This window comes from Mauremys mutica, chromosome 14, assembly GCF_020497125.1.
Source record: "Mauremys mutica isolate MM-2020 ecotype Southern chromosome 14, ASM2049712v1, whole genome shotgun sequence".
Classification (NCBI taxonomy): Eukaryota; Metazoa; Chordata; order Testudines; family Geoemydidae; genus Mauremys; species Mauremys mutica.
Genome location: NC_059085.1, coordinates 28,948,367 through 28,976,041, shown reverse-complemented (window position 1 = coordinate 28,976,041; position 27,675 = coordinate 28,948,367). Strand labels below are relative to the sequence as shown.

Sequence of the window (27,675 nt, the reverse complement as noted above, 5' to 3'; positions counted from 1 at the left end):
GATTGGAAGGCTGGGGAGAGACAAGAAAATGGAGGGGGAGGAGAACCCAAACCCTCATTCTATACTTCATTGGTCACTGGTCCCAAACGCTTAGGTGTTCTGTCTGCTGTACAGTACTGAAATGCTGTATTTTGTATTACAGCGGTTTCCCAAAGTTGGTGGGGAACACTCCGCTTGGTGTTGCACATTGCAACCTGCCTTGCCAGTTTGTTCTATCCCTTGAATAAACCACTATAAAACCAGATTCCAGAAATCTGCAGTATGGAGCTAAAATGTAGTAGTAGTTGGCCCTAAACTTTGAATCGTAGGAGTTAAGAGCCCGGTATTTGTGTATGTGGTAAATATTTTACCTGTCTGTGAATGTGTGGTTTTTCTGTACTGCTTAGAAGCATTGTATACCCTCATTTAACTAAATTATTAGATGTGAAAACCTATATGTGAACAGTCCAGTTAAAATCTTGTATTTGCTGAGTGAAGTTTCCATGTAACCGATGCATCACTGTCTGATTTACAACTTGAAACTGAGCCTAAATTTAACACTGCTCATTCAAAAAAAACCAGTGTTTTTAGGAGTTGAACTCTTTTTTTTGTTTGAGTAATCAATACTTAGGTGACTAAACAAGTTCTGAGACTTTTCTTTCTTTTAAAAATTTTTTTAAAGGGAGTTATAAAAATACTGCCCTTAAACAGGCTGTTTCTATAGAAATAGGTGACTTCAAGATGTGTTGTTCATTTAGTGCTGGCTATATTCTCATGGGTCCTTACAAGTTCAGCAATACTTGATGAACCACTAAATATGCAAACTGGCTCTGAGAGCAAATGAAAGTCTAAATTTCAGAATGATGGAAGTGTGGATCGCCTTAATTTGGCTATCATAGCCACATTACAGTAGGAGTTTTTTCACCTAAACTTTATCTTGCTTCTGACAGCTGTAGATTTTTTAAAAATTAACAGAAAAATGAACAAAGAATTTCTGAAATGTCTCATTTTTAGCTATGACAATTTCAGTTGTTAAACTCTTTTTTTTGTACAGGTGCTTTTAAAAAGTAAGAAAATATACTCAAGAGAAGATTAGGCCTAATAGTTAAAACACAAGAGGCAGAGTCAAGAGATCTTTCACAGTTTCTCTCTTGAGTTACTGTATGATGCTAAGTAAGACCTTGTCTCCATTAGAGATTTTTGCAGCAGTATAATTGCTTCAGTGTGGTTACATCAGTGCAAACTGCTAATTGTACTGATGTAAAGCAGTTCTTGTGTTGGTGCAACTTGCTGTGGTTATTTATTACATTGATGCCATTTTACCTAATGTAGTTACTTTGGAAAGTAGCCACAAAGAGGCTGTAAAAGAGGGTTAGTACTTAATGCTTGTTACTTTATGGGCATGTTCAGAAGCCTAATTGTCTGTCTGGGGTGCTGGAATGAAAAGCAGTGTACAAGTACAGTGAAGTATTTACCATAATTAAATATGAACATATGCATTTGCTTCCACCTCAAACATCCTTACTAAACTCGGTAATGGAAACTAGCATGAAATTAAAATGGAAGCTCACGCTCCTTTGTTCTGTGGACTGTTTTGTGGGCAGAGATTCTTGTGGACTCTCTCTCCCTTCCCAACCCTGCACTCAAGGTACTACTTGGCTCTCAAAATGTTTTGTGGTGGACTAACCAACCCCTCCACTGATCTGTCAAAATGAGACTTTTTTCCTGTTCCCTTCAGCTGGGAGAAAGTCTAAGTTGGGCAACTGACAACAATTCACTGGCTTGTTTCCTGAAAAATCAGCTTTGAAACTGGTGTTACTAATTTACTGATACCTTAATTTTGTTCTGTGACAATTATGAGCCATCCAGAGACAAATGAACTCCTGGTCAATGCCTATTGACTTTCACAGCAGCCAAGTAGCATCTAATTTACAATTTCAAATTGTGATCCTTACAGTAAGGCCTGTTGCCAACCACTTTTTGGATCCTGTACGCTAAGCAGATTTAGGCTCTGTCTGCAGTATAATGACACTGTCAGTATTGCCCTATCTCAAACATTCAAATATGAGTCAGGCCAAAAATCATAAGACTGGCTTAAAATCATGTTATTTTTTTGAAAAAAAAATTATAAACTCTGGGTTCTTTTTCTTTGCCTTTTTTGTTTTGGGGTTGTTTTTTTTGCGGGGGAGAGGAGTGAGTTGAGCCTTTTGGGTACACACTGGTTTACATTTTCAACTTTTGTTCTGCAACTTTGAGAGCTGAGTACTTAGGGTTTTTTTTTTTTAAATGGTGCGATTCTTATGTAATCCTTTGATTTTAGGACCTGGTGTTTTAAGAAAAACAAGAAATACTGCAAGAGTCAGTAACACTTATTTATCATTTGTATTGCATCAGCAATGTATTAGGGTCTGTATGGACAGCTGAGAAGATGTGGTCCGTGTCCAAAGAGCCTACAATCTAAGCAGATTGACATACGACAGAGGGAATGGCATGTACCTAACAGTGAAGTGGTAGAGTGGTGAAATGGGCAGTTTAGTGCCTGGCTTTGTTGTAGTGACACTTCTTTGAGGAAGGATGGGTGTATAAGATAGCTTAGCCTTCTGGGAGAAAGGTGTTTTAAGGAAAGAATTGAAGGAAGAGAGGCTGGTTAGACTGGTAGAAGACTGGGCAACAAAAGTAAGAGAGGGCCTTGAAGAAGGCTGGTGGTCATGGCTGGGGAGAGCATAGGGAAAAGGATATCTTCAGAAAGCAATAGTGATAGAGTAGGTGACGCTCTTCTCTCTTCGCTCTTCTTTCCAGCTCCAGTAGACATACTGTACCTGTAAGTTAGTGCACTAAAAATAGAAGTGTTGCTGCAGCAATGCTAATGGCAGGAGAGGCTAGTCCCCCACAAGTACTTACCAAGGGTTTCAGATGGTACCCTACTCCTGGCAGCTAGCCCATCCTGCTGCTTGCACTGCTGCTGCTACACTTCTATTTTTAGCACCATAGCTTGATCAAACCTATCAGGGGTAATTACACCTCAAGCTCCAGTAAAGACATACTCTTAATCAATGAGCCATGGTTCAACATCATGCTGGGAGTGCTGTGCTGCTGATGGAGCGATCTTTGTAATTAGCTATAAAACCAAGTTCCTTGACCAACTGTAGTCAGGGAAGTTCCCACTACACATTTCATAAATTAGGAGCTTGGTTCCAACGCCCTGAGCAAATTCCAAGTCATGGTAAGTATCTTCTTCCTTCCTAAAGTCCATTGATGTTCCTATTGGTAACATTGTTCCTCCCTTCCTGTACTATATATCATAGTTTTGTAATTTTGCTGTGTTACTGTTTCTCCCGCTAGGTGACTACATTTCAGTCCTGGATGAAGGGATCCCAGTGTATGTATTATGGAACAAACAAAGCTATGTGAATGTAAGTTATATTATTTGTCATTATTACCTGTGTATTATTTCACTAATGTATTAGAGAGGTTGAAAAATGTTTTTACTTAATGCATTATTACTTGCATTGAACATAAACATTTAATTGGTAGTTATAATTGTTTAGAAGAAAATACCATCATCATGATTGAAAGTAGGAATCTCAACAGAGACTGGAGTCCCCTTTCGCTTCTAGAAAAGATCCCTCAGGTCATGGACGAAGCACATTGCTTGGGCAATATCAGCAAGTTAACACTGCTACTGGCCTGCTATATTTGTTGGGTGGGTATAAAGTAAAGACTTCAGTCAACGGTGTGTGGTGTTGCACCAACTGTAAACTGACATTTAAAAAAAAAGAGGAAAAATCACAGTGGATTGACACCTATGTAATGACTGTGTTTTAGCTCAGATACTGTAAGAGCATCAGGATTTCCTAAATGGATAAAGTTTTGGAGTATTCCTTTCATGACTTTCTTTTTATCATTAAAAGATAAACTGTAGTCCTATAGCTGTAAATGTCCTCCCCCCCGCCCGCCCCAGATCTCTGCAATGAGTGGGCCTTCAGACAAGGCCTTTTATTTTGCCCCACATCTTAATGAACTTGTCAGATGCATAATTAACTGATTTGAATTAGTAAATGTGAGGTTTGTGTATGTGCAAATGAAGTGTCTGGTCTGAAGCCAGCTGATTATGTTTGAAAATATGTCCTATGTTTGTAAATAATTATGAATAAGACAGACCTAGTGTTGAAGCCATCCAAAATCTTAGGAAACAAATTGTTTTAGTAAGTAATTTTACTATTTAAACTCCCTGGGGATTGTGGGATGCAAAACTATATGACAGAGGGTGGAGATGGATGGCAGGAGATAACTTGATCATTACCTGTTAGGTTCACTCCCTCTGAGACCCCTGGCATTGGTCACTGTCGGTAGACAGGATACTGGGCTGGATGGACCTTTGGTCTGACCCAGTATGGCCATTCTTATGTTCTTAAATGAGAAACACTGGCTAATGTTTGTTTTATATGTAAATAGTGAAATACACTAGTGAAATCCTTGGGGATACTTTTTCTGCTGGTTTAAGCTTAAGGGCACCAGTCATTGGTATTTTCGAGGTGTTGTCCTGAGTTATATAGCTTGGTGCTTAGCTGCATTTGCACTGAAATATTAAAAGAATAAGAAGAATGTAAAATACTTTAAATATTGTTGAATGCAGCTTTAGAATGAAAAATGATCTGCAAGCTTGCAGAGTAGAGTTAGTCGAAAATATTTTAAATAGTTTTGTCTAGCAGTTAAATGTAGTTGATCGAGTGCAATGTGGCCTGTCTACCAGAAGATGGTGCTCTAAAATATGTTCAATAATAACCAGAACTTAATAGCCATAATAATTTGAGTTCCAGTATTTTTATAAACATATTAGCACAAGATTCACAGAGCCTTTCAGCCTCAAAAGGAAAGAAATGTGGCATTTGTGATGCTTATATTCTCAGATATACCCCAAAGCAGTGTAAAAATAGATATCTATAATACCACTGAAAGTCAAGTGGCTAGACTGGGAGAATTGAGAGTATTACAGCTGCTCTGTTTTAAATTATCCTGAAGAAATAAATTTACTTTAAATAACCTTTTTGCAAGCAATTAATACTCATCTAAGCAATGATGCATGGTTATGTCCCAAACTTCAGACTTGAAAAGGCTTGTTTGTGTATTTATTTATTTTTAACTTTCACCCGAGACAAACAAACCAATTTTCCTCTAAATGATCACCACTAATTTTGAAAAATCTTGGCCCAAGACAGAAAAGGGGGAGGAATAATCATTAGCTTTCTTCTCCCCACCAAAAATTTGAGCTGCTTTTTCCAAAGGAAAAATACAGTAGTAAACTTATATATTATTTAATCTACAATGGTGTACCCAACAATATAATTTAATTATTTTACTCAGTATTGGGAGACAGAGAAGCAGGGAGAAGATGTAGTCAAAAATTAAATATTGGGTAGCATCAAATCTGGTAAAGTGAATCTCAGAAAAGTTCTCACCATTTCCAGATTCTTGAACTGGGGAGGTCAAAATCAAAACAAACAACCTTGCATCATCATCATAGTAAAAACATATGGTGTGAAATCCTGGCCAACTGAAACCAATGGAAGTTTTGCCATTGACTTCAGTGGAACCAGGATTTCACCCATGAATTATCTTTACAGAGTCTCAGTTTTTCTGTGAGTAAGCTATTTGCAGCCGAGAGAGAGACAATCACCACACACACACAGTAATTTATTTCTACGATCTTGCTTGGCCAGGGTTTCCTCAAAGGCGCACTGGCAATTAACAGAAATAGGAGTCCAGTGGCTGCCAGGCCCAGCCAGCTGATATTCACAGATCAATAACTCCACCTGGCTTTTTTCCCTCCCTTTAAGTCTTAGACAAAGGAGCTTATTTAACAGAAGCAGGTGGCTTTCCTTGATATCTGTTTTACTGGTATTGCTTAAAAATCAAACGTAAAGATTAACATACCAAATAAAGCAGCTAAATTCATCCCTCTATTGATCTAACTTTAATACTGCCAGGTAGCTCTATGAAAGCTATTGAAGAAGAATTTCCTTTGTGCAGGAATGAGCCTTATAGCTACACATATATTTTACAGCTGGTTCCATTCGCTGTTAAATCTAGGGAAATATGCCTAAATTAGGATGAAGACAAAAATGCCAAGACTATCAAATTATAATTTGTTACTTGGCTTCTTTCTGTTGCTTGGCTTCTTTCATAAATATAAAAGTGGAGAGAATTACTAGAGCGTTTATAATAGCTACACACTTTCAGCTCAGCCCCTCTGTGTTTCCACATCGCAACACATGGTCTATGAGAAAATGTAACAACATTCAGGCATGTTATATACCACTGCAAACATATTTATTTCACCCATGTGGGCCACATCTGTGACTCTAGTGTGTGTATAAGTATTTTCCACTACATGTACTACAGCAGTACAATTTACTTGTGAAGAGTTGGTCTTGAGCATCTCTTATTATAAAAGAACAGAGAGAAGACCATTGTGCTGACATACACAAGAGGGTTCAGTGATCTGCAGTAGCATGACCCAAGCCTAGCTTTTGGATTTATATATTGAGTGTAATCTTACTTTTACTATAGAAAGCTTGTAAAAAATGTAATTAATCCAAAATGCTTTTCAAAAGGGGCGATTTTTCCCAGATTCCCGTGTTAGTTCCAAATATTTTTGCTGAGTTCATACTAAAGAAGAAAGCACATGCTTCAGCTCCTTGTGCATCAAAGGCTAGACTGTAATCTTGCAATCTTGCCCTGAGCAATGGGTAGCATGTAACTCTGCTGCCCCAGAAGCAGAGCAGGGACTGAATTGTGATTCAGAGACACCCTTGCTTCATGAGAGCAATCAGCTCCACTAGCCCTTTTCCTGCCATACTTCACTACCCCGCTTCATGCCATCTTCTCAGCTCTGCTAGCTGGCATGTTGGGAGGCAAAGCCAAGGTTGTAACTTTGTAGCTTCCTGTCTACATCCCACCACCTGCACAGGAGATGGAGAAGTGACCATCTGTCTGCTCTCCTCATCTATGCTGTTGCCCACAACAGAGGTAGGAAAATACAAGGGAGTAAGGGGGCTCCTTACCGTCCTTAACTCCCTTGCATGACCACACAGCAAGGGTCATGATATGACCCCAAGTCATTGGAGAGAACTTTAACACTAACCTGTCCACAATATCATATTAGTACTGATGTTGATTATTTCATGGCAGAAAGTAATTGAAAAATTGTCACTGGGTAAGTCAAATTATCTGTCCAAGTTCTCTTATGGCCCTTGCCACCATGGTTACCCAAGGAGAATATGGTGTCATATTTGCAAATAAGTAAATATCGACAGAAAAACAAGATCTCCGAAAAAAGCCAAGATAATTATAACTAGGACATACTGGTAATAGGATATGGAACTTTCCACCTGTAGGGCACTGGATCATACAACCCAAGTGCCCAGTCCTACAACTGGACTTCAGTTGGGCATGATATGGGTGCAGGGCCCAAGTTAGCAATGATTTGAACCTGTCATCTTTTGAAGGCTGTTCTGTGGTCTGCATGAGATAAGTAGTCTCAAACCAGTTCTTGGTGGATATCTGTCCACATTACACCACAGTTAGAATATTTGCTGGGAGTCCCCCAGGAAGCCCAAGGTATGAATGGGCCAGGGGTTGGAGCACCTTTCAACCTTTGTGGGCTTCCCTCCAGGTTAGAGTTGCAGGACAATTGCAGGGAAGATTATATTACTGCTGCCCAATGGTGCTGAAAGTGTTTCCAATTTTAGTTGGACATATTCCTGGAAGTTTCATCACATAAGGGGGGGCCATGACCCCATCACTTTTACCAGCCATAAGGGTGAGCGATGGGGTGAGCGGGCTGAGAGGAGGGAGTGGGGGACAGGGTCTTGGAGTGAAGAGGTGATGTGAGGTTGGGGGCTCAGGGAGAAGGGGTGACATGAGGGCAGAGCCTCAGGGAAGGGGCAGGGCCACAGTTCTGGCACCAGTGGCACCCCCACTTTTAGGGAGCTTCCTTCACCCTTGCATCACATGATATAGTTTCTAATGAAATATTAATCTTTCAGTCCTGGCGGTTCCAGGCCAATCCTGGAGGGTTGGCAACCATATATTTGATGTTTGGACCAACGACCGTAAGCCATCACAGATGCACAAAACATTGCAGGGAGCATTTACAAGGAGTAGACAACTGCGCCTAAAGATACAATACACCTTAATGAAGGGGGAAAGCAATCAATTGCACATGGCAACAGCATACTGAGGAGCCCAACAAAAAGCATAATAAAGAAATTAGGTAGATAAAAAGGTATTAGAAAAGTGTGTTTTACTGACAGGACTTACAGTATTTGCACATATTTATCCTTGGAACTAAACATTACATTGGCAGTGACATCAAATAGGGAACCCTATTCCTGCCTCCCCTCCCCCCCCCCCACTGAGTTTTTCTGTTTTCCCCTACACACACACACAAGTTGCCAATCTCTCTCTCTCTCTCTCACTCTTACTTTGTTTCTATTTCCCTTACACACACAAAAATTGCCAATCACCCTCCCTGGCTAGGGACTTTTTCAAGTACACAGTTGCTTTTAATGTTTAATTAGGTATGATAACAGGATAAAATGTTCCTGGCACTGTACAGTGCCCACAGCTCAGACTTGCAACATTTTCCACTGATTGCAGGCAACTAAACATCTAGTAGTATAGTGGCAACATTCACCTAGCTATTGTTAGGGCTACCTCAGCACTTCCATGATAAACACAAGCTATTTTCAGGGGCTTATAACTTAGTTGCAAAAATGTACTCTAGGCTCCAGCTTTGTATCCAAGGTTTCAGGCCAGTAACAATTTCTAACGTGCTTTTAGACTTTATTATCCACCATTTTTTAAGTCACACAAATTTAAATGGCAAGTAGTGCTATGCTTTTTACTGGACCATCACATAAAATAAAATTGGGTAGAAACGTCTTCTGCATAGGCATACAACCCTAATAAATAATTTTTTTTAAACTCATGTTGATTCAGAAATTGTTTTGGGCCACAATATATACATCATATGTATCCTTTTTTTAAAAAATGTACAGTCTCAACAAATATCTGAGAAAGTTACTGTATTTGCAATTGGATTCCCCTGGGCAAACCCCTGTGCAGCTCCACACAGCTGCAGGTTGTCAGTCTGCAATGATCCAATTGCAGAATTGGCATGCAATCTTGGGACTGATCCTATAATTCTTAGCACCTGAGGAGCCCCATCAAAATCAAATGATTTTAGGCCTTATTGAGAGTTCTACCAGCACTGCTCTAACACACAGTGGCAAAAAATACCACTACCTGGCCTGTCCCTCCCCCAATTGCTAACACATGAGTAACTGCACTGGGCTGAGGCAACCAGGGGAGACCTACCTAAAACACTTTAATTTAGTGGGCCTCCTGCTCTGAATAAAAATTACAGGAACTGCTTCTTTGGTTTAGAATGACACCCACATCAACAAACAAGCAATCCATGTGAACACCCTATTAAATGCAGATTTGTTGATTGAAAGCAGTGCCTCTGAAGCACTAGTTGCAAACAATTCAGATACATTTATTTTAACAAAAATATATACAATTTGCAAGCAAAAATGTGCATTATTAAAAAGTGGGAATGATACAGTTTTTATGTTTAGCTAACTCAAAAATGATTGAATGAGTTTGTCTTAAACTGCCTCAGAAATACTCATATTAGAGCTGAAACCAATGATGGAAAGTTCCAGGCAGAAAGAAGAGCTCTGAGGAAGTAGCGAAGGAGTGAAAAGAGAGGGTTATATATAAAGTCTCTAACTCAAACTCCCTCATGGAATTCCTCAGTAGACAAGAATGGCTCCCTCAAAGCCAGGGTTTTTTAGTGTGTGTTTTGTTTTAAATGAGCAGTTCATACTTATTTTTTTAAGATTTTCTGCTTTGCAGGTGCATCCATCTCAGAAGAGACTTTATAAAATTAAAAATAAAAGAAAACATTTATTCAAAAAATCATTATTTTCTTCTGTTTCAGTACATAGATCAGTAACATACATTTTATATAATCTTGCACAGAACTTTGTTTAAAAGAAAACAAAATAATATCCCTAAGAACTTGAATAATAAGAATAGCTCAGTGTGTGGCACAAACAGACAAAACCCAGTAAATCCAGAGGGAACGCTGGCACTCCACTTCCTAAACTCACCCACTTGGTTGTGGGGGGAGAGATGGAGCAAATGCAGTGTGTGAATTCAGGACAAGCATGTCAGCCTCAGCTTTGAAATTTCCTGGCTCTGTTTGGCAAGCTCGATTTTATTTAGATCTGGGGAGGAGATTACATGTATATCCTGCAAACCCCAGGTTCAGGAGAAAAGTTTGAACTCCCCTCAAGGTGTGAAGCACAGGGCTCCCACCTCCTCCAGGCTCGAGCTTCAGTGCTCCCCCTCTTCCTCCCCTGGGCTGTGAAACTGGAGAAGAGGAGCAGGAACAATGTCACATGAAGGGAATGCTAACTACACTGCAACCTCGCTGCTTCCAGGCAGCTCCTCCAGCCTCAGCCTCTCTTTCTCTCTGGCTGACTTGGTTAAAATCATTGTTTGGCTCCAGCATTAACTACATTCCAGAGGGACGCAGCGCCCAGTCTCCTTCCTCGCATTCCTGCCCCACACAAAGGAGTCCCTCCCTCGCCTGGCCTCTGTGCATCTCTTCCAGCGCCACAAAGACCCTGGGAGCCGGGAGCTGCACTTGCCCCCAGGCTCGCAGTTTGTCCCCGGCGCTTGGTCTAGGTGCAACTCTGCTGGGAAAGGGGGAGAAGGCAGGCAGCCCCTGAGTGCAAATTCCTCCGCGCAGCGCGCCATTGACTGGCCTGAGCAACTTATTTAAGGCTGGAAATTGACACACGGGGGCTTTTTCTTCTCGCCTCTCCTCGTTCTGCTAAGGGAGCTGGTCGTGCGACGGGCTGGGGAGCAGGGATGCCTTCCAGGTGACCTGGTGCAAGGAGCTGCTGGGTCACCTGGCTGCAGATCTCTGGGGCAGCGGGAGCAGCCTGGGCAGAAAAGTGCCTTTCCCTGCTGCAAACTTCCCGGCCGGCGGCTTTCGTGGCTCTCTCCCCCCGCCCTTTCTCCCCCCCCCCCCCCCGGCTCGGGGCCGGCGGAGCATGGAGAGGTGCGAGCGGGACATTGCCCGAGCCAGCAAGTTCATGGAAGATCTGTCTCTCTACGAGCCCTGCCCGGACGGGCTGTACAGCGGCCGGGGCTGCCGCGGCAGCCGGAGGGAGCTGCTGGAAGACGCCCAACGGGCCATCGCGGAGCCGAGAGGCAAGAAAATGAATGGCACCGCGGCCCCCCCGGGGGACGCCCACCCCGCCGCCAACGCCGCCGCCTCCGGCAAAGTGTACCAGGCTGCGGCCGCCCCCCAGCCCCGCTCGCTGAACGGCGGCGGCGGCAGCCGGGGGGGCGGCCCGGAGCCGGGCTGCTGCGAGGAAGGGCTCTGCACCCGCTCCGAGGTGGCGCTGCCCTGCTACGGCGGCTTCGCGGACAAGGGCAGGCGCTATTCCTCCGAGAGCGCCCGGCACAGCGCCGGCAGCGCCTACGAGGGCGTCTACGTGCCCAAGCCGGCCGGCTCCTACCCCGGCCCGCCGGGCAGCCGAGCCCACGCCGGGCCCGAGGGCAGATACAACGCGGCCAGCCCCCGGGCCAGCCTGGCCGCCTCCTGCCAGGAGCAGCTCAGCCGCTTCTCCAGCCCCCGCTCCAGCCTGGGCAGCAGCGGCGCCCCGGGCTACGAGAAGTTCTCCAGCCCGCGGGCCAGCCTGGTGGTGCCCGGGCAGGAGAAATACAGCAGCCCGCGGGCCAGCCTGGTGCAGTACGAAGGCGGCGCGCTGAGCCCCAGGTCGAGCTACGCCAGCACGGCCAGTGACACCAGCAAACACTCCAGCCCCCGGGCCAGCCTGACCAGCTACGACTGCGGGAGCAAGCCCAGCAGCAACCGCACCAGCGGCATCAGCATGGGCTACGACCAGCGGCACGTCAGCCCCCGCTCCAGCAGCGCCAGCCCCCGCTCCAGCTACTCGGACTCCCGCTACGGCCCGCCGGGGAATCCCGAGCTGGAGGGGGCTGCCGGGCCGGGGCTCCCCATGGTCAGCCCCAGGTCCAGCCATTGCAGCCAGGAGGGTCGGACAGGGGCGGTGGGGAACTGCAACCCGTCCGTGGTCAGCCCCAGGTCGAGCATCTCCAGCCATAGCTCCAGAAGCTCCAGAGGCTCCATGAGCGCGTACCCGGAGCTCCAGCTGCCTTCGCCCCGCTCTTCCATGCTGGGGCCAAGTTTACAGGAGGAAAATCCCACGCAGGAGCATGGAGATGCTTATCCCAGGCACGAGCAGCAGCAGCAGCATCCCGCTGCCTCCAACCCCGACTCGGCTTCAGGGGCGTTAGCATCCTACGCCTACAGCCCCACCAAAGGGTCCGCTTCAGCTCCCAAATTCAAGCTTCCATATCAGGTCACCCCGTCCAGGGAGAGTGGACCCAGCCAGGCAGAGAGGAGGTTGGAAGCGTTGACGCTGGAGCTGGAGAAGGAGTTGGAGATGCACATGAAGAAGGAATATTTTGGTAAGTGGCATCCTCTTGCTTGTCTCTGGTAGGGTGACCAGATGTCCCGATTTTATAGGGACAGTCCCGATTTTGGGGTCTTTTTCTTATATAGGCTCCTATTACTCCCCACCCCCTGTCCCGATTTTTCACATTTGCTGTCTGGTCACCCTAGTGCCTGGCCCAGGAGGCTATGAGGGGAAGGAGAGGGGGTCGCATTGCTATGGCCACTGTCCCACAGCAGACTGGAGCTTAGCCTGGACGTTCCGCTGCACACGATGAGCAGAACTGGTTGAAAGTTGACTTGCTGTGTACGTTCCAGACAGGCATGAGGGAATCCAGTCTTGAAAGACCTAACATTAGAAGCATTAGCCTGTAAGAGTCCAACTATTCAAAACCGATCCCTTATAAGACCTTATTTTTACTAACAGTTTTACCTGTAGGAAAATAGTCACTGACATTCATGGCCATTTTCCATCCAGATTGTTTACCCAGGGGCATATTGTTAAAGTCTGCTGTAGTCCAGAGCTAAAGGACCAATTTAAAAAAAAAAAAAGGTTTCTTAATTGTATTCCTCTGGCTTTAGATTGCATTTCTCCTGGTCCATTCCACTAGTTACACTAGATCTGTTTTTTTTAAAAAGCTGCTTTTTATGCTGTTCCTCTGTCAAAAATCTGTGTTTTGTTTGTTTTGGAGACTTTCCCCTTCTGTTTATCCCTTCTGCAGTTTGTCATTTTCCTTGTTTTCCCCCTCTCTGGTGTGACTGGAAACAATGCATAAAGTATTATAGAAGCACCTGTTTGTGCCAGCATGGTTTGGTATGGTATGGTTAATTGTCTTTCCATTCTAAACCTAACTTTTCAGGAGTCCCAAACTTGTATTCTAAAGTTCATGTGATTTGAAATAGATACGTTTGAAGTCTTTGGCCCAGCTGCCATAGTTTTGTTTTTATAAACAATGGGCAAACTGGAGAAGCCAGTTTTAGGACTTGCTTCAGTAAAATCTTTGTCCCGATTCAACATGAGAGATGCTCACAGGAGCCTCTGGCACAGGCTGTTTCTGGCCTGCAAGGCCTTGCTTGGCTCTTCACAGCACACAAGTGTGACACAGCTTGGATTCGCACCTAGAAAGCGAGAAGAGATGATTGGGGTGATGAGATCCTTTCCTGCCAGGCTGCAGCTAAGTCACTCTGCCTGCATATCTTCTCCTTTCCTCTCTGTCTGTTTTTGTCTTTCTGAACAATAAAAGCTCCATGAAACAAATTAATGCATTTTGCAGTTAGTCCGCAGTGTAAGTGAAGCCCATTTGGTATATTTTTTTTAAATGAAAGGAAATGGCCAAGATATTTGCATTTGAAAGACAACTACAGAGAGCTTGCAAATACTGCCCCAGCACCTGTAGAGAATGGGGATCTCCCAATGCAGCCAAACGGGGTGTGGGGTAGGGAGGGAGGATCTTGGAAGACCTCGTAGACCACATGCACTCATGTGGATTAGAGATTCAGGTTCTGCAGAGGGTGCCCTGCTAGGTTGTGTATAGCAGGCTCCATGAGAGCTCTCCTGGAGCTCCAGCTGCCTTTGCCCTGCAACTTGGAGATGGGGCCAGGAAAGGCAAGTGGATGCACTGATGCATCAGTCAGCTGGTCATTGCCCCCTGTGGCACAGTGAAACAGACTCTGTGGCCTTTGAGGGGAAGGTTTCCCTCCCTCAGTGCCCTACCCTTTTACTCAGACTGGGCGCAGAGGAGAGACAGACCTTACCTATTAGGCATGTTCTTTTTACCTCATGTGAATGTTCTGGAGTACCAGGATCCATATTATTTTAATGGATTTAATGAGCATTTTGGATTGTGTGATAGTATTCCGCAGGAGAGGTAGGAGCTGAAAGAGGGACACTCATGGCCACATCCGTGCAAGAGGTTGGAGTGCCAATGAGGTGCTGGCTGGCACAGAAAAGGACCCGAGAAGGGCAGCTGTGCTCGTTGAGAACGTTCCAGAGCAGCAGAAAGGACCTGTCTTGCACAGATATTTATGCTATTTATAAATTTGTTGCTTTGTGGTTCTCAGACTGCTGTGAATTGAAATAGGAATTTTAATGCTGGTGAAACGAGAGTGAGCAATAGGAAGTGGGTTAAGAGACGCATGTAGGAGACAGAGATGGGTAGGAGAGAAGATTGCCAGCACTAAGATGCTTTCAGAGCAGAGGACATAACCTGATAGCCCTGGCCCTCTAAAAGCCTTCTGGTGCAGTGAAATGGCATGCAGGGGAGGCACCAGTGCGCCAAGCACGTGCCTGGGGCGGCAAGCCGCGGGGGGCGCTCTGCTTGTTGCTGCGAGGGCGGCAGGCAGGTTGCCTTCGGCGGCATGCCTGCGGAGGGTCCACTGGTCCCGCGACTTCGGCGGACCTCCAGCAAGCGTGCCGCCAAATCCGTGGGACCGGGGACCTCCCGCAGGCAAGCCGCCGTGGGCAGCCTGCCTGCAGTGCTTGGGGAGGCAAAATATGTAGAGCCGCTCCTAGTGGCATGGGAGTAACTCAGAGAGGATGGAAGAGTCCATCAGGAGACAGGCACAGAATTTGTCTTTCGCAACTATCGGGAGGTGCATGTATAATCTATAACAACACGTTGCAACATGCCCTAAAGATCAACAGACTGACGCTTTGTCAGACAGATGGGAGAAGCACATTTCGGAGTCCAGGACCTTCTGTTAATAATGTCCTGCCCCCATTGCTCAGAAATTAATATCGAGGAGAGTTTGCAAACCTCCCAGCAGACCTTAGCTATTGCAGTGACACACAGAAGTCTCTCTGGTAGCCAGGACCTACATCAGATAGGGTTTAAAACAGCATAGCACAGATTATCAGTGTTCTGTAGCACCTATTATTTTATTTAAATTACTGCTGTTTTTAATAGGACTTTGTGGGCTTGATTGTGCAGTTCTTTGAGTCAAAGTGAAGTGAAGGGTGAGTTTTGCCTGAGTGAGCACTTCAGGGTTGCGCCTTGTGTGGCTAAAGATTGAAAGGGTGAAAAGAAATATAATCAGAGCAGTACTACGAGCTGCAAGAGGCTCAGAGTGATGGGACAGGAAGCTGTCTTCTTCTGATAGATATAATGGCTAGTCACTTGGATACTGCTTAAGTGGTCTCTGGAAGCCTCTCCTAACACTCACTGATAGTAAATCAAAGGCAATAGAAATACGCTACTGCATTCACACAGTACTAAGCATCTGGCGTACACCCATATAAATGAACTTAAAGGCCTGGCTACCTAGTCACCATAGCCTCTGTACCCAGATCAGTACGTAAAAGGAGCACTCCACTAAGAAGTATCAGATTAGTCCGGAAGACCTTCAAACACCTGCAGTATTTAGGCACGCTATAATTTTACCAGTAGAAAATGAAAGTGTTAGCCCTAACAGTGTAATAAACAGGGCAAATGGTGTAATGCTCCTTAACTGGATCAGCCTAAATATCTACTAAGTACATTTACATCTTGTGACATTGCTAATTTTAGTCTCTCTCAACACCAGTCCTCATAACCTCTATTCAGAATGAAGGCTTGTCTACATGGGGATATTACATTGAAGTAACTTTAGTTTATACGCCTGATGGTGCCTTATGTCCACACACAATCTTTTTTTAAAGTAAATTATTTGGCATCTTTGGCTGCTGCAGTAAGGGTATGTCTACGCTGCCCATGTTACAGCGCGGCTGTGGTAGCTCTGTGATATGGGTAGTGTAGACACGCTTTATTGCTGGGGGAGAGCTCTCCCGGAGATTTAAAAACCAATCCACCCCGAATGAGGGTGTCTAAACTAGCCCTTTTTAGCGCTAAAACTTTTGTCGCTCAGGGGTGTGTTTTTTTTTCACACCCCTGAATGACTAAAGTTTTAACTCTGAAAGTGGGGGTTCGAACTAAGATACGCAACTGCAGCTACACTATTCGCTGAAGTTGAAGTATCTTAGTTTGACTTACCTGACCGTCCTCATGGTGGCGAGTCGAGTGCTGCAGCTCCTTCGTCGACGCTGCTTACTCCTCCTGCCGAGGTGGAGTATGGGCGTCGATTCGCGGATCGATTTATCGTGTCCAGACAAGATGCGATAAATCGATCCCCGATACAGCGAACACTATCTGCCAATGTGGGCGGGTAGTATAGATGTACCCTAAGTAATCCTCCTTGGGACAGGAGTAACGCCACTTTGGAGTGAGTTTGCTTTAAGGTTTAGCGATTCCATGACTCTGCTGCTGGCAGCCGTCCCACTGCTATCTCACGCTGCATTGCTTCTCACCTGGACTGCTCTGTCTGTGTGCTTGTATGGACACCACTACTCCAGGGTCATCTTGTCACTTCTCCATTTACATGCTGGCATTTAGTCAAGTCAGCCCCTTCTCAGTGCCAGGTAATGGTGAGTTCACCCCTCCAGAGTCACATCCCCACTATAGCAGCTGTGCCCTAAAGCCACCACATGGATGCCTGCAGAGCTCCTGGACTTGATTGCCCTCTTTGGAGAGCTGCATGTTCAGTCTCCTCTGTCTCCAGAATGCAGGCATGTACGAGACTGTGTCAGAGCATGCCCAGAGCTGGGCCCAGGGCCGAGGCCGAGCAAAGGCGCTCCAAGAGAAGAACCTGGGGACAAGGGACAAGCACAGCCACTCTGGTAATGCTCCACTCCCTGCCCAGACTATGAGGACCTGGACCATGTTTTTGCAAGTGATGCCACCACTGTGCTCAAGAATTATGTGGTGGACAGTTTTCCAGAAGGCACCGCAGACAACGAGGCAAGCACCCTGGAGCCCGCAGAGACCATGGGGTCTGACAAGGAGCAGGTTTTTCTGGGTGTGTGACCTATCAGATATGGGGATCCCATGCCGGGACAGCTAGACAAACTGCTGTTCAGGGGACCCCTACTATCAGCCAGCCTGAAAACACACCCGGGGGGAGCTGCTCAGGAAGTGGTGTGCACTGTATTACAAGACAACAGCACAGGAGGATTTAAACTACTTTTTTCTGGGTACTGGCTGTCTGCTGCCATGTTAGGTGGGGCTAGAAGCCTCTCCCCACGTAAGGGACATTTAACCCCTTCACTCCCGCACTGTACTCAACATGACATCTGCACCGGAGACGTAAAGCTATACTTTTAGTTCTTGGCCATACCAAATTCTACACCCATCAGCCAGGTTTGCCTCCATGCACCCTTCTCAAATGGCTTCCTGCTTGCTCTCCTTCCCTTCCCCCTGTTCCTTGCCACCCCTTTCCTCCCCCACCCAAGAGAGCAGCAGCACGGGGGTTAAAACAAGCAAAGGCGTTGCATGGCAGGGATGCTTATCGTAACTGCAGACCCGGAAAGAGAAAAGAGCAACAGAAGAAGTAATTTGGCTCCCGGTTCTGTAAATGTCCTCAGCTTGAACTTGAACCCAAATCAGATTTCACAGACGTTTCAAAATGCATAGGCAGTACACGGCATTCGTGGGTATTTGACACTCTTGGATTCAGAACAATGACTGCAGCGTTCTGTTTATTTTGTAGTGCACTTTATGGTGATCTGCCAGTGTCATAAAAGAGAACTTAAGGCACAGCTTGTATTTTGGCACATGCGTTACAAGGCAGTGCAGCTCGCCCGGGACTGACCATAGCTACCGTTTCCCTTCCACGCCTGCTCCAGATGGAGGGACACCTAATAGCCATGCTGCATATCTTCCTGGTTTGCCCATTGTCTTTTTTAACAAGACCCTTCTATGTCTCCTGACGATTTGCCTCAGGGAACATCCTCCAGCTTACGGTTGGCCTGCAGGGGTGCATATGCAATTACTAACCTGCCCTCTGCTGCCCTCCGCCCACCTAAACCCACCACAGCCACCCAGTGTATTTTTACAGAGGTCCCTTACAAAGGGGAAATAATCTGGAAAATGTCTAAACACCTTGAAGTGAATTCCCTCCTCCCACCCCCGCCCCCCGGCAGAGTGGGGAATGGCATTCCAAAATTGTGGGGAAAGCAACATTTTGTGATCGTTGGCATGGAGACTAGGATTGGGACAATAAGTCCTTGTGCTTTTTCTGGTTTCCCTGATTTCCACGGCCCTGCTGAGAAGCTGACAGACCTTGGAAGGAAGGAAAAAGACAAGAGAGGAAACATTCAAGGTACTAACTGCATCCTGACATGGGGCCAGGGAGGGATGGTTTCCAGGAGCAGTTGGAATGGACGATATGGGTCTTGACAGGGACACAATTCGGAGGCAAATCTCAGTGTGGGAGCACCTTTTGTTACAAAGGTCAGGCACAGCACCCATCTTGGCAATGGCCTGCACACATCATATATTGTAACCTCCCTTTCAATCAGCCACATTTCAGGCCCTTCCCTCAGCAATCCAACCCCATGGAGAAGGAAAGTTGACTGCGCCTCACCTGCAGGACTTTGTGAGCCTTCTCCATTTTGGGCAGGCCACAGTTCTCTTGGTCTGAAGTCCGTACGACAGTCAGCTTTCTTTTTCTTTTCTTTTAATTCAAGCGGCGCTATTTATTATCTGTGCTACTGGAAAACACTAACTTTTCTTTTGGTACCACTCAGCTGAAAAATTTCATTATGAACAGCTTCCCCCCCATCTTTCATAGAACATCCCCCCCATAAGATCAATTCCTAATAAAATTGGTACACATGCACATTTCAGTCATTTCTTTGGTTATAGCACGTTCGTTATTCACAACTACTTTCGAGCCTCAAAGTAAGAGCATAATGCGTCCCTGACCCTGTTTCCCTGGCCACTTGGGGCATTTGTCAGAGGCACCTTCTCTGGCTGTCTGTAAGGGTCAGAAAGCCGTTCCACGTCCTACGCCCACCCAGACTCCCGCTCTTGGCTCTCTCAGGTGAGGTGCAAGAGATAGCAAGCCCTTATCCCACAAGGCACATAATGAGAAGTGTCATATCATGTCACGTCATCCAGCCTTGCAGTCTTTCAAGCTCATGCTCCACTGTCATTCAGCAACTGCTCAGTTAAACTGTTCCTTTCTCTTGTCAAGGGTCCAGTAAAAGGCTTCATCAGCCAGGGAAGCAGGGATAAGCTGGGTCTCCCGAAGTGAAGGGAAGAATCATAACTCCATTAATGTCCATGGTGGTCAGGGGAGCATAAATTCCCTAGCTCATTCCAGCAAATGGGCCTGATTCTTTAAAGAAACTAGCATCATGGACCTTTCTAGAACTCGCATTAATACTGGTGACCATTGTGGAAGGTTCAATCAGGCCTTGCAGCACCATGGAGAAATACCCCTTCCTGTTATGTTTGGCCTGGTGTTGGGGTAAAGAATAGGCATGTGTCCTATCAGTAGCCCCTATACAGTTTGCAAACCTCATCCATGCTAAGCCACCAATAACCTCCTATTTATTGCTAAGCTTTATGACCCAGCCCAGCAGCACCTTCCACAAGGCATTGCAAATCTTCATGACAGCAGTCCTAACACTTGATCTACCAATACCAACTTGATCAGCTGCTGACCAGTAGCACTTTGGGGGTGAGAGGCTGCGAGATGGTGCTAGCAACATGCTGAGGAGAACTCTCACATTGGTGTTCTGCCTCTCCAGCTCTTGGGTGAGCGCTGCACAGATCAATAGGAAAGTAGCCTTCTGCATTGTGAAGGTCTCCTGCCACTGCTGGTCATCCTAGTTCTGCATCACTCTCCCATCCCACCAGTCTCTTCTAGTTGACCAAGTCCAGAAACATGGCTCCACTCAGTGAAGCTGCTCCAGATAAATGCTCTGCAGAAGTAACTGCTCGATTTCACCCTCCTGCTTCTCCTCTACCTCTAGCTGTATTGCATCTCAAGCTGTCCGAAGCCGCTGAGCCACCCATTTGGCTGCGTGACTGCCAACAGAATGCTTGCTTGTTTCAATGACTCTCATGATTGCAATGCTCAGATGTGTCATCTAGGCTGTCTGACAGCAGCTGGAAAGTGGCAGTGGCAAAATTTGGATGAATTATGGGGTGCTGGGAGAGGAATCACGGGAGTTTATTAGTTTGACCTGCAAGTCCCACAATTCTTATAGGCTCTGGTAGACATCATGAGAAAAATCCCAGAGCATGGCTGAGTGATGGAACATTGCCACATTGGATAGCTACCCAGAATGCTGTGTGGTTAATTTGAACATATGCAGAGCTGTGCGGACACAATGATTAACAAGGAAAGCACCGTAAGCCAGCATAATGAAGTCGTGTGGATGCGTTTCAGCTCACATATCTAATCAATGCAATTATAGCAAACAAGCTAGCTCAATGTAATATTGCCAGGCGGACAAGCCCTAAGACACTTGTTTGTTTTTATTGTTCTTGTAATAGAAATCCATATACCTAAGACAGCTTGTATATAATCCTGGTATATGTGGTACGTAACATGTACATGTTCTGGCAGAGAGTCCATTCCCTTGAAAGCGCAGTCTCCTTCAAATGATGGCTTAAATAGGGTCTCTCAGTCAGTGTGTAATGTAATTTTGGAATTTATGTGATACAATGTTGAACAAAGCCATGGGAAATGTATGAAGCTCTGAAAACATACTGAGACCACTAAGGTATTTGTTACTTTGTATCTTCTGACACATTTCAAACCTTATTTTAATATTTGTATATGTACTGAGACATTTAAATGACATCAAAGGACTGATTTGGGGGCCTCAGACTTTACTTGTTTGGGAACAGTTTTGTGCAGGCACCTGCATGCACAGGTGTTAATATTAAGAAAGCACAAGTGCAAGCTAGTTTGAGACTAATAGTGGTATTCAGGCCTCAGATGTTGTTTGTCACTTACCAGCCCAATTTGTAAATCTGAGTGCCCAGAACACTTCTGCTAAAATATTACTCTACAGATCCTAATTTCTTAGGAAGCTTTATTCATAAACTATAATGTTTCTCCTATTCCCATCAACACAGAAAGATGATAATTGATGCACTTTAGTTGTCTTTTTAAGCAAAATTTATTCTGGGGATTATTCTTTAATTAATCTTTTTTTATCCAGGGCATGAAAAATTCACTCTCCTTTGACTAGGAAGCTACTGGGTGAGTGCCATCAATGTCTCCATAATCTAAGCATTCCTTTAAAAGAGTGTCTAGACATTATGGTTACAACAATAACTTTCCAAACAGAAAGCATGGCATAGCTCTATACTTTATTTAAGTTTGTGGTAGCTCTAGTGCCTCTGGGTTGCTCTCAGCTTTTCTAAATTAAGCAGACAGAGGGTCTCTCACTGCTGCTATTGGAAATCCTCTGGGTACCCATGAAACTGAGCAGAATTGTGTCAATTTCACGTTGCCACAGCTTGGAAAGCTCTCAACAGTAGAGTCAGACATTGGATCTACTCAGAGGAGAGGCCCCCCAAAAAGCGGATGGTGGATGCAGGGGAGCTGCAGCAGTGGTTGATTATCAGAGACCCACCACCACCACTGCAATAGCCATGAGAGGGTGAATGCTGCTTCTCTCTTCCAGAAGGACGCTTACATTTATCAGACACTTTTTCTACCTAGAGACAACAGAAGATGGAACCCAAAGTAGGGCTGATGGAGCCCCCTGGTAGCAATCTCATTACCGCCCCCCTTCATAGCCAGTGGGGGTTAGAGGAGATTTGACTTTGCACTTAGGTGAGACTTCTGGATTGGGGGAGGCGGCTCACTTTAATCTGGGCCTGTGTCTGAGGGTGTGGACAAGTGAATGGATGGGGTGAGGGTGTGTGAGATGGGGTACATGGATCTAGATGGGTGGGAGAGAGAGAATGACTGATGGGCTAAATTAGAGGAGAGAAGTAGGGAAAGTATTTAGAAAGAGTACACACAGGGGAGGAGGCAGAGCACACAGCTCAAGGAAACAGAGAGAAAGGGATATAAAGATGAAGGGGGAGAGAATGGAGACTGCAGGAAAGAAATGGGATAAAAAGTAGAGTGAAGCTAGGAAGGAATAGAAGTGCTGAGGAAAGCAAGAGAAAGATGGTAACTTGCATTTAAAATATATTAGTCAAGTGACCATACTTTACAATTGACAGTATATACTATAAACAGTGACAACTGTCATTCCTTTAAATTGCAGGGAGTGTGGCTTTTGGGGGCGGGGGGGGGGGGGTCGCAAGGCAAGTATTTTTTCCTCTGTCCTAGTAAGCTTACTTCTCAGGCTAGTGACTATTGAGTAGGTCTGTCTCCAAGGAAATTATTGGGTGGGTAGTTAATGCCAGTAAGGTGCCTTGTGATTAAGGCCCTGAACAGGATGTGGGAGATCTGGGTTCTCAGTTTTCTGGCTCTACCACAGACTGTCTGTGTGGCCTTGGCCAAATCATTCAGTCGCCTCGTGCCTCAGTTTCCCATCTGTAATATGGAGATAATAATTCCCTACATCACAGGGGCATTGTGAGACTAAATTGATTAGTGTGTGTGAAGTGCTCAGATACTACAGCGATGAGCACCCTAGAAAAGCCTACAAACAAAGTGTTTTTTAAAGCTTTACTACTACTGTACACAGAGCTTAACTGGTTTTGTAATTGATTTAGTGCATCCATGCCCCATGGCATGAAGAAGGCCAGATCCTATTTGCTGAGCAGTAATTGTCTAAAACCATATCAGAGTCAGATCCTTGTTGGGGTTCTGCCTCCTTGCTCCCCCAGGGAAGTCTGAACACAGTTCTGTAACTTATTGATTGGGTGATTTATATTTTGAATGGGTATAATGTGGATACAGAGGGTACTGGCCACTTCTAAGCCATAGTCACACATTGACTTAGGGCTTCTGATCCTGGGATTTGGATTCAGTTGACTGTCACTAGCATTTTATGGGCATGTGAGCTACCACACCATAGTAAGTCTCGGTTTAATTCTTAGAATTTACAGACACCCTCTACTATCACCATATGGTTTGGAAATTCTACCAGCACACATGTCTGTGCGAACGCCGTAGCTGATTTTCTAAGCCACATGATGATGCAGTCCATGTGTCAAAGGGGTGGAGGAATGAGCCATTCAGTCCTGTAGATCTGAATTAAAGATTTTCATTTATACTTGAAATGTGTGTGTGTGGAGAGAGAGAGAGAGAGAAAAAGAAAAAGTCTTTTCTGCTTGTCATTGACAATTAGTATTTTTAGAGAGAAATGAGCTTATAAAGACTAAAGATCAGTCCATGCTTCAGGTTGCTTTGTTTTGGGGTGTGTTAAGCCTCCTATGTTGTTGGTAATTCCTAAGTGACAAGTTCTTGTGTATAAAACACTGAGGAGTTTTAGATCTGTTAATCTCTAGGACATAGTCATTAGTTTGAAACTAGATTTATATTCTGCTCCTAGCTGATTGGGGGTGTTGGGGGTGTGTGTGGTGGTCAAATACCTGGATGTAACTTCAGACCCTTCTCTAGCATTTTCTGTTTAAAAACAAAAAACAAACAGCAGGATTCACATTCTCAGATGGTCAAGGAAACATCTTAAGAAACATTTTAACAGTTTAAGAAAGATTCAAAGTGAGGATTTTTTTCCATCTGAGTTTAACTCCTGTTGGCAGCTATTGGTATAGTCTTTGTGCTTGAGCCTCCTCAGAGATATGTAGGGGCATATAACCAGTGTGGTGGTAAATCACCTACCACACATTCACAATTCACACACATTAGTAGTAAATCATTTTATGAAGTACGTGGCAGTGCCTAGCTGTGTATCTAAGAGTGGAACGTAGTTCTACATGAAAGAACCACTGTCTAACTGGCTATATTTAATGTGTGAATAAAGCTGATACAGTTTGGAGGGAAATCTTTTCCAGATTGTACATTTCTATTTTCAGAAACAATAGCCAGTTTTTATGTGTGACTCAGGTTTTAAAAAAAAAAGTGTTTTTCCCCCATGCGGATTCTGCAGCAGCAGCAAACTGACAGACCCTATATTCAGTGCTGTGCTAATATAATTGATATCTATAGTTAAGAACAAGGAAAAAAACAAACAATCATATTGATTTCAACGGCTATTAAAAAAACGCACCAGGGTTTGCCAAATAATAAAACAACAATTTTGGCAGGAGAAGACATTTTTATTTTCAAGTTTCTAAAAGGATTTTGCGAACAAAAATCAAACTATAATGGCAGTGAGCCAAAATCTGAAATGTACCTGGGTAAAACTCCCCTATACTTCAGCTGAAGTTTTGCCTGAGTAAATAGTGAATTCAGAACTTGGCCTAGTAACAGTTTTACATCCCAAAAGGTATAAAGGCCTGTACTTGACAGCATCTGTTCGACACTGCAACAGAGTTATTGCCTTATATTTTTCATCCACCATCCCATCCTCTGCAAGAAGTTAACCATAGTGCTCTGGAGGTGGTTGTGTTCATTTCCTGGGAAACATACAGTGTCCTGTTTGTGCTGGGTTGAGATTATGACCTTTTTACATAGGATGAGAAAGCAGGCTGGATTAGTATGAATCCGATATTCCGAGGCTGCCGATTCTTTCCCTGTGGAGTAAGTTATTGGGATTCTTTTATCTCATATCCTGACATTCCATGTCTCAGCAGGAAAATGTGGGGTAGCTGTATTGGAGTAGATCTTTCAGTAAATTACAATTAGGTTCTTTCAAAGCCCATGTGTTTTATTTTATAGTGTGTAATGATGCAACATTTCTGCCTTCTGAATTAGTTTGGGTCCAATACTGTTTCTTAATTTGTGGCTGGAGAGAACGAATGTCATTTAAAATGATATAATACAGTATTTGACTTATGCCAAACCCTGGATTAAAAATATGTTTATGACTAGAATTGGTAATAAATTATACAGAGAAAACTGAAACAGCATAAAGGAATTCACTGAAATGGTTGGCGACGCTAAGCGTTGTTAGTAGTTTCAGAAGGCATTTGCCATTCATGTCAGAGCACTGCATTTAACTGCCTGAAATGTTCAAGTTCTAACAGGAAATAGGTACCTAAAATCTGTGTGGTGTGGCATCCCTTGGAAATACCCTGAGGCCATGAGCTGCTTCTTTTGAAGTCGGTAGTGGAACTCCGATTGACTTCTGTGGGAGTGGGATCAAACTCCAAATGCTGACAGACTTAAAGATTTGCTAATAATTACAAGTGGCTGAATGATGCAAACGAATGTCCAGGAGCATTTGGTTGAATTTTGAAATGAACTTGCCCTGTGCTCCTTTCATCAAACCTTTGTGCAATCCAAATGTTGTGGGAAACAAATTTCAGCATTTGGGCCAGAAGCAATTACACGCTCATCCAATTGGTGAAGCAGAAAGAATGCCATGTGACTTTACCAGGCCAATTACAGCTGAGCAACACAGCTCCAAATTAGAATGTATCAGAGAGGAAAGTGTAAAAAAAAATTTAATCTAATAGCACGTGAGGAAACTGATCTTTTATGGAAAATTCATGAAGAGAGAAAACTTTGAAACAACCATATTGTTAAGTGTGGATTATACCCTCACTTCTCCTAGTAATGTATATAAGAGCCTGGTCCCCCAAAGACCCACAGATGTATTTTCACAATACATCTCTCTTCCTCATTTCTGGCTTTGGCTTGTGTGCTGTATTCACCTACTTTAGTCTTTTTTTCCCCTCTGCAAAGTTTTTCCTCCTGCTTGTCCTGCAGTGAAGTCACAAGGCCACAATTTTACCTATCCTGTTTTGCAGGTACAGTTTTCTGCCCCCCCCCCCACTTTTGGACTGAAAGGAGTTCAGGTGCACACATTAATAGTTAGGCATCTTATACCAAGAGTAGGCAGAGTATTTCCAGGGAGAAGAGCAAGTTTAAGCTGAATGCCAACTCATTTAAAAAACAAAACCAAACCCACCACCTTTTTGGTGTCCTTGTTTCTAGACTTCAACAGATGTTTCTTCTGCAATGCATGCTACATTTTTCACTACAGTTGATTTAACCCTGTCATGCTGTGTTTTAATTTTTGATCAGCATAACTCAGTAGTGCCTTGCTGATCATCTGAAATCTAAGACAACAGCATAACAGGACATTCAGTGCTATAATGGTTTGCAGTGCAGCAAAGCACGGCATTCTCTTCCTACTGGAAAATTTCACTTCTGCTAAAACCTAATCCCAGATTTCTTTGGAATGGTTTTATTAAATCAGTAATGTCACCACTGATGCGTGCCAGCAAACTTTTAGAAAAGACCCTATGACTCATAAGGGAAAAATACCAACCATCAATGTGGTTTCATTTAGTGATCAACCACAAACTACTGTATTTATCTTTATTCCTAAACAGTCTCAATTGATAAATATCTCTGATTATATGAAACATTCATATTGTCTGTAATTAAATATGGATGCAGCTAATCAGATTATCTGGCTTGTCCCTGTCCAAAGTGGGAGCAAAACCAAATTGGTTACGAACACGTAGATCGGTAGTTTCCTTGATCATTGTGACCAGGGTGTTTTGGTCTGGGAGCAGAGTTAGAACAATATTATCAAACATGAATAGACTATTCAGAGCCCTATCGCTAAGGAAATTAAACTGTTGCTGAAAATGGTTTTCCACAGTGACTCTGTGTGGATTTATTTTGAAAATGGGGAAAGTGCTAAGTGTAGATTAGGCAAAACCATTTTCAATACCATTTCAAAAAGTGGGACTGGGATTTGATGGGAGTGATAAACCAGATCCATTTCCTAGTGTAGACTAGATTGAGGGTGCATAACATGTTCCTAAGACTTTCATCTCTGTCAGCAATATTTGAATTAGGGCAACCTTACTTACTTATGTCACCAGGGTGTTGTGGGGATTAATTCACTCATGTCTGTAAATGCTTTCAGCTCCTCAGAAGGCACTGTAGAAATGCAAAGTGTATTAATATTGCTGTTATGATTAACATGCCGAATAGACAGGTAGTGCACAAGGTAATATCTAGCTATATTTATAGCTTGGCCATAGAGGTCAGATTTTCAATTCAAAAGTTTACAAATGTTATCATTTTTGTGGAAAGTTGAGATACTGGGAATTTTCTCAGACATTTTTGTAGCCCTACAAACTTTTGCTTAATTGGCAAACATTTTCACTGCAGGCATTGCAGAAATTCTATAAAGTGAAAACAAGCTGTTTTCTCTCATTTTTTATATGGTTACTAAAAAAGAAAGTGGAAATCAGTTAAAATAAAGAGAAAAGCTGTCCTCAAATGCAGTTTGAGCCCTTCGGGTGTGGTCA

The 27,675-nt window shown here is 44.2% G+C and overlaps 1 protein-coding gene across 6 annotated transcripts in view; it reads left to right on the top strand.

Annotated features, from left to right (window-relative positions):
* The first annotated feature begins 10,631 nt into the window (after window positions 1-10,631).
* Window positions 10,632-27,675, top strand: part of LOC123349013 (WT1 interacting protein) — a 131,082-nt gene continuing 114,038 nt past the window's right edge. For 2 of the 6 annotated variants that reach the window (XM_044986745.1, XM_044986747.1), the window contains exon 1: window positions 10,632-12,558. In XM_044986745.1, the coding sequence (XP_044842680.1) occupies window positions 11,112-12,558 (1,447 nt within the window). In that variant the 5' untranslated portion in view covers window positions 10,632-11,111. The remainder of the gene's footprint in view (window positions 12,559-27,675) is intronic. The other 4 variants (XM_044986744.1, XM_044986743.1, XM_044986746.1 and 1 more) reach the window with 3 other exon arrangements.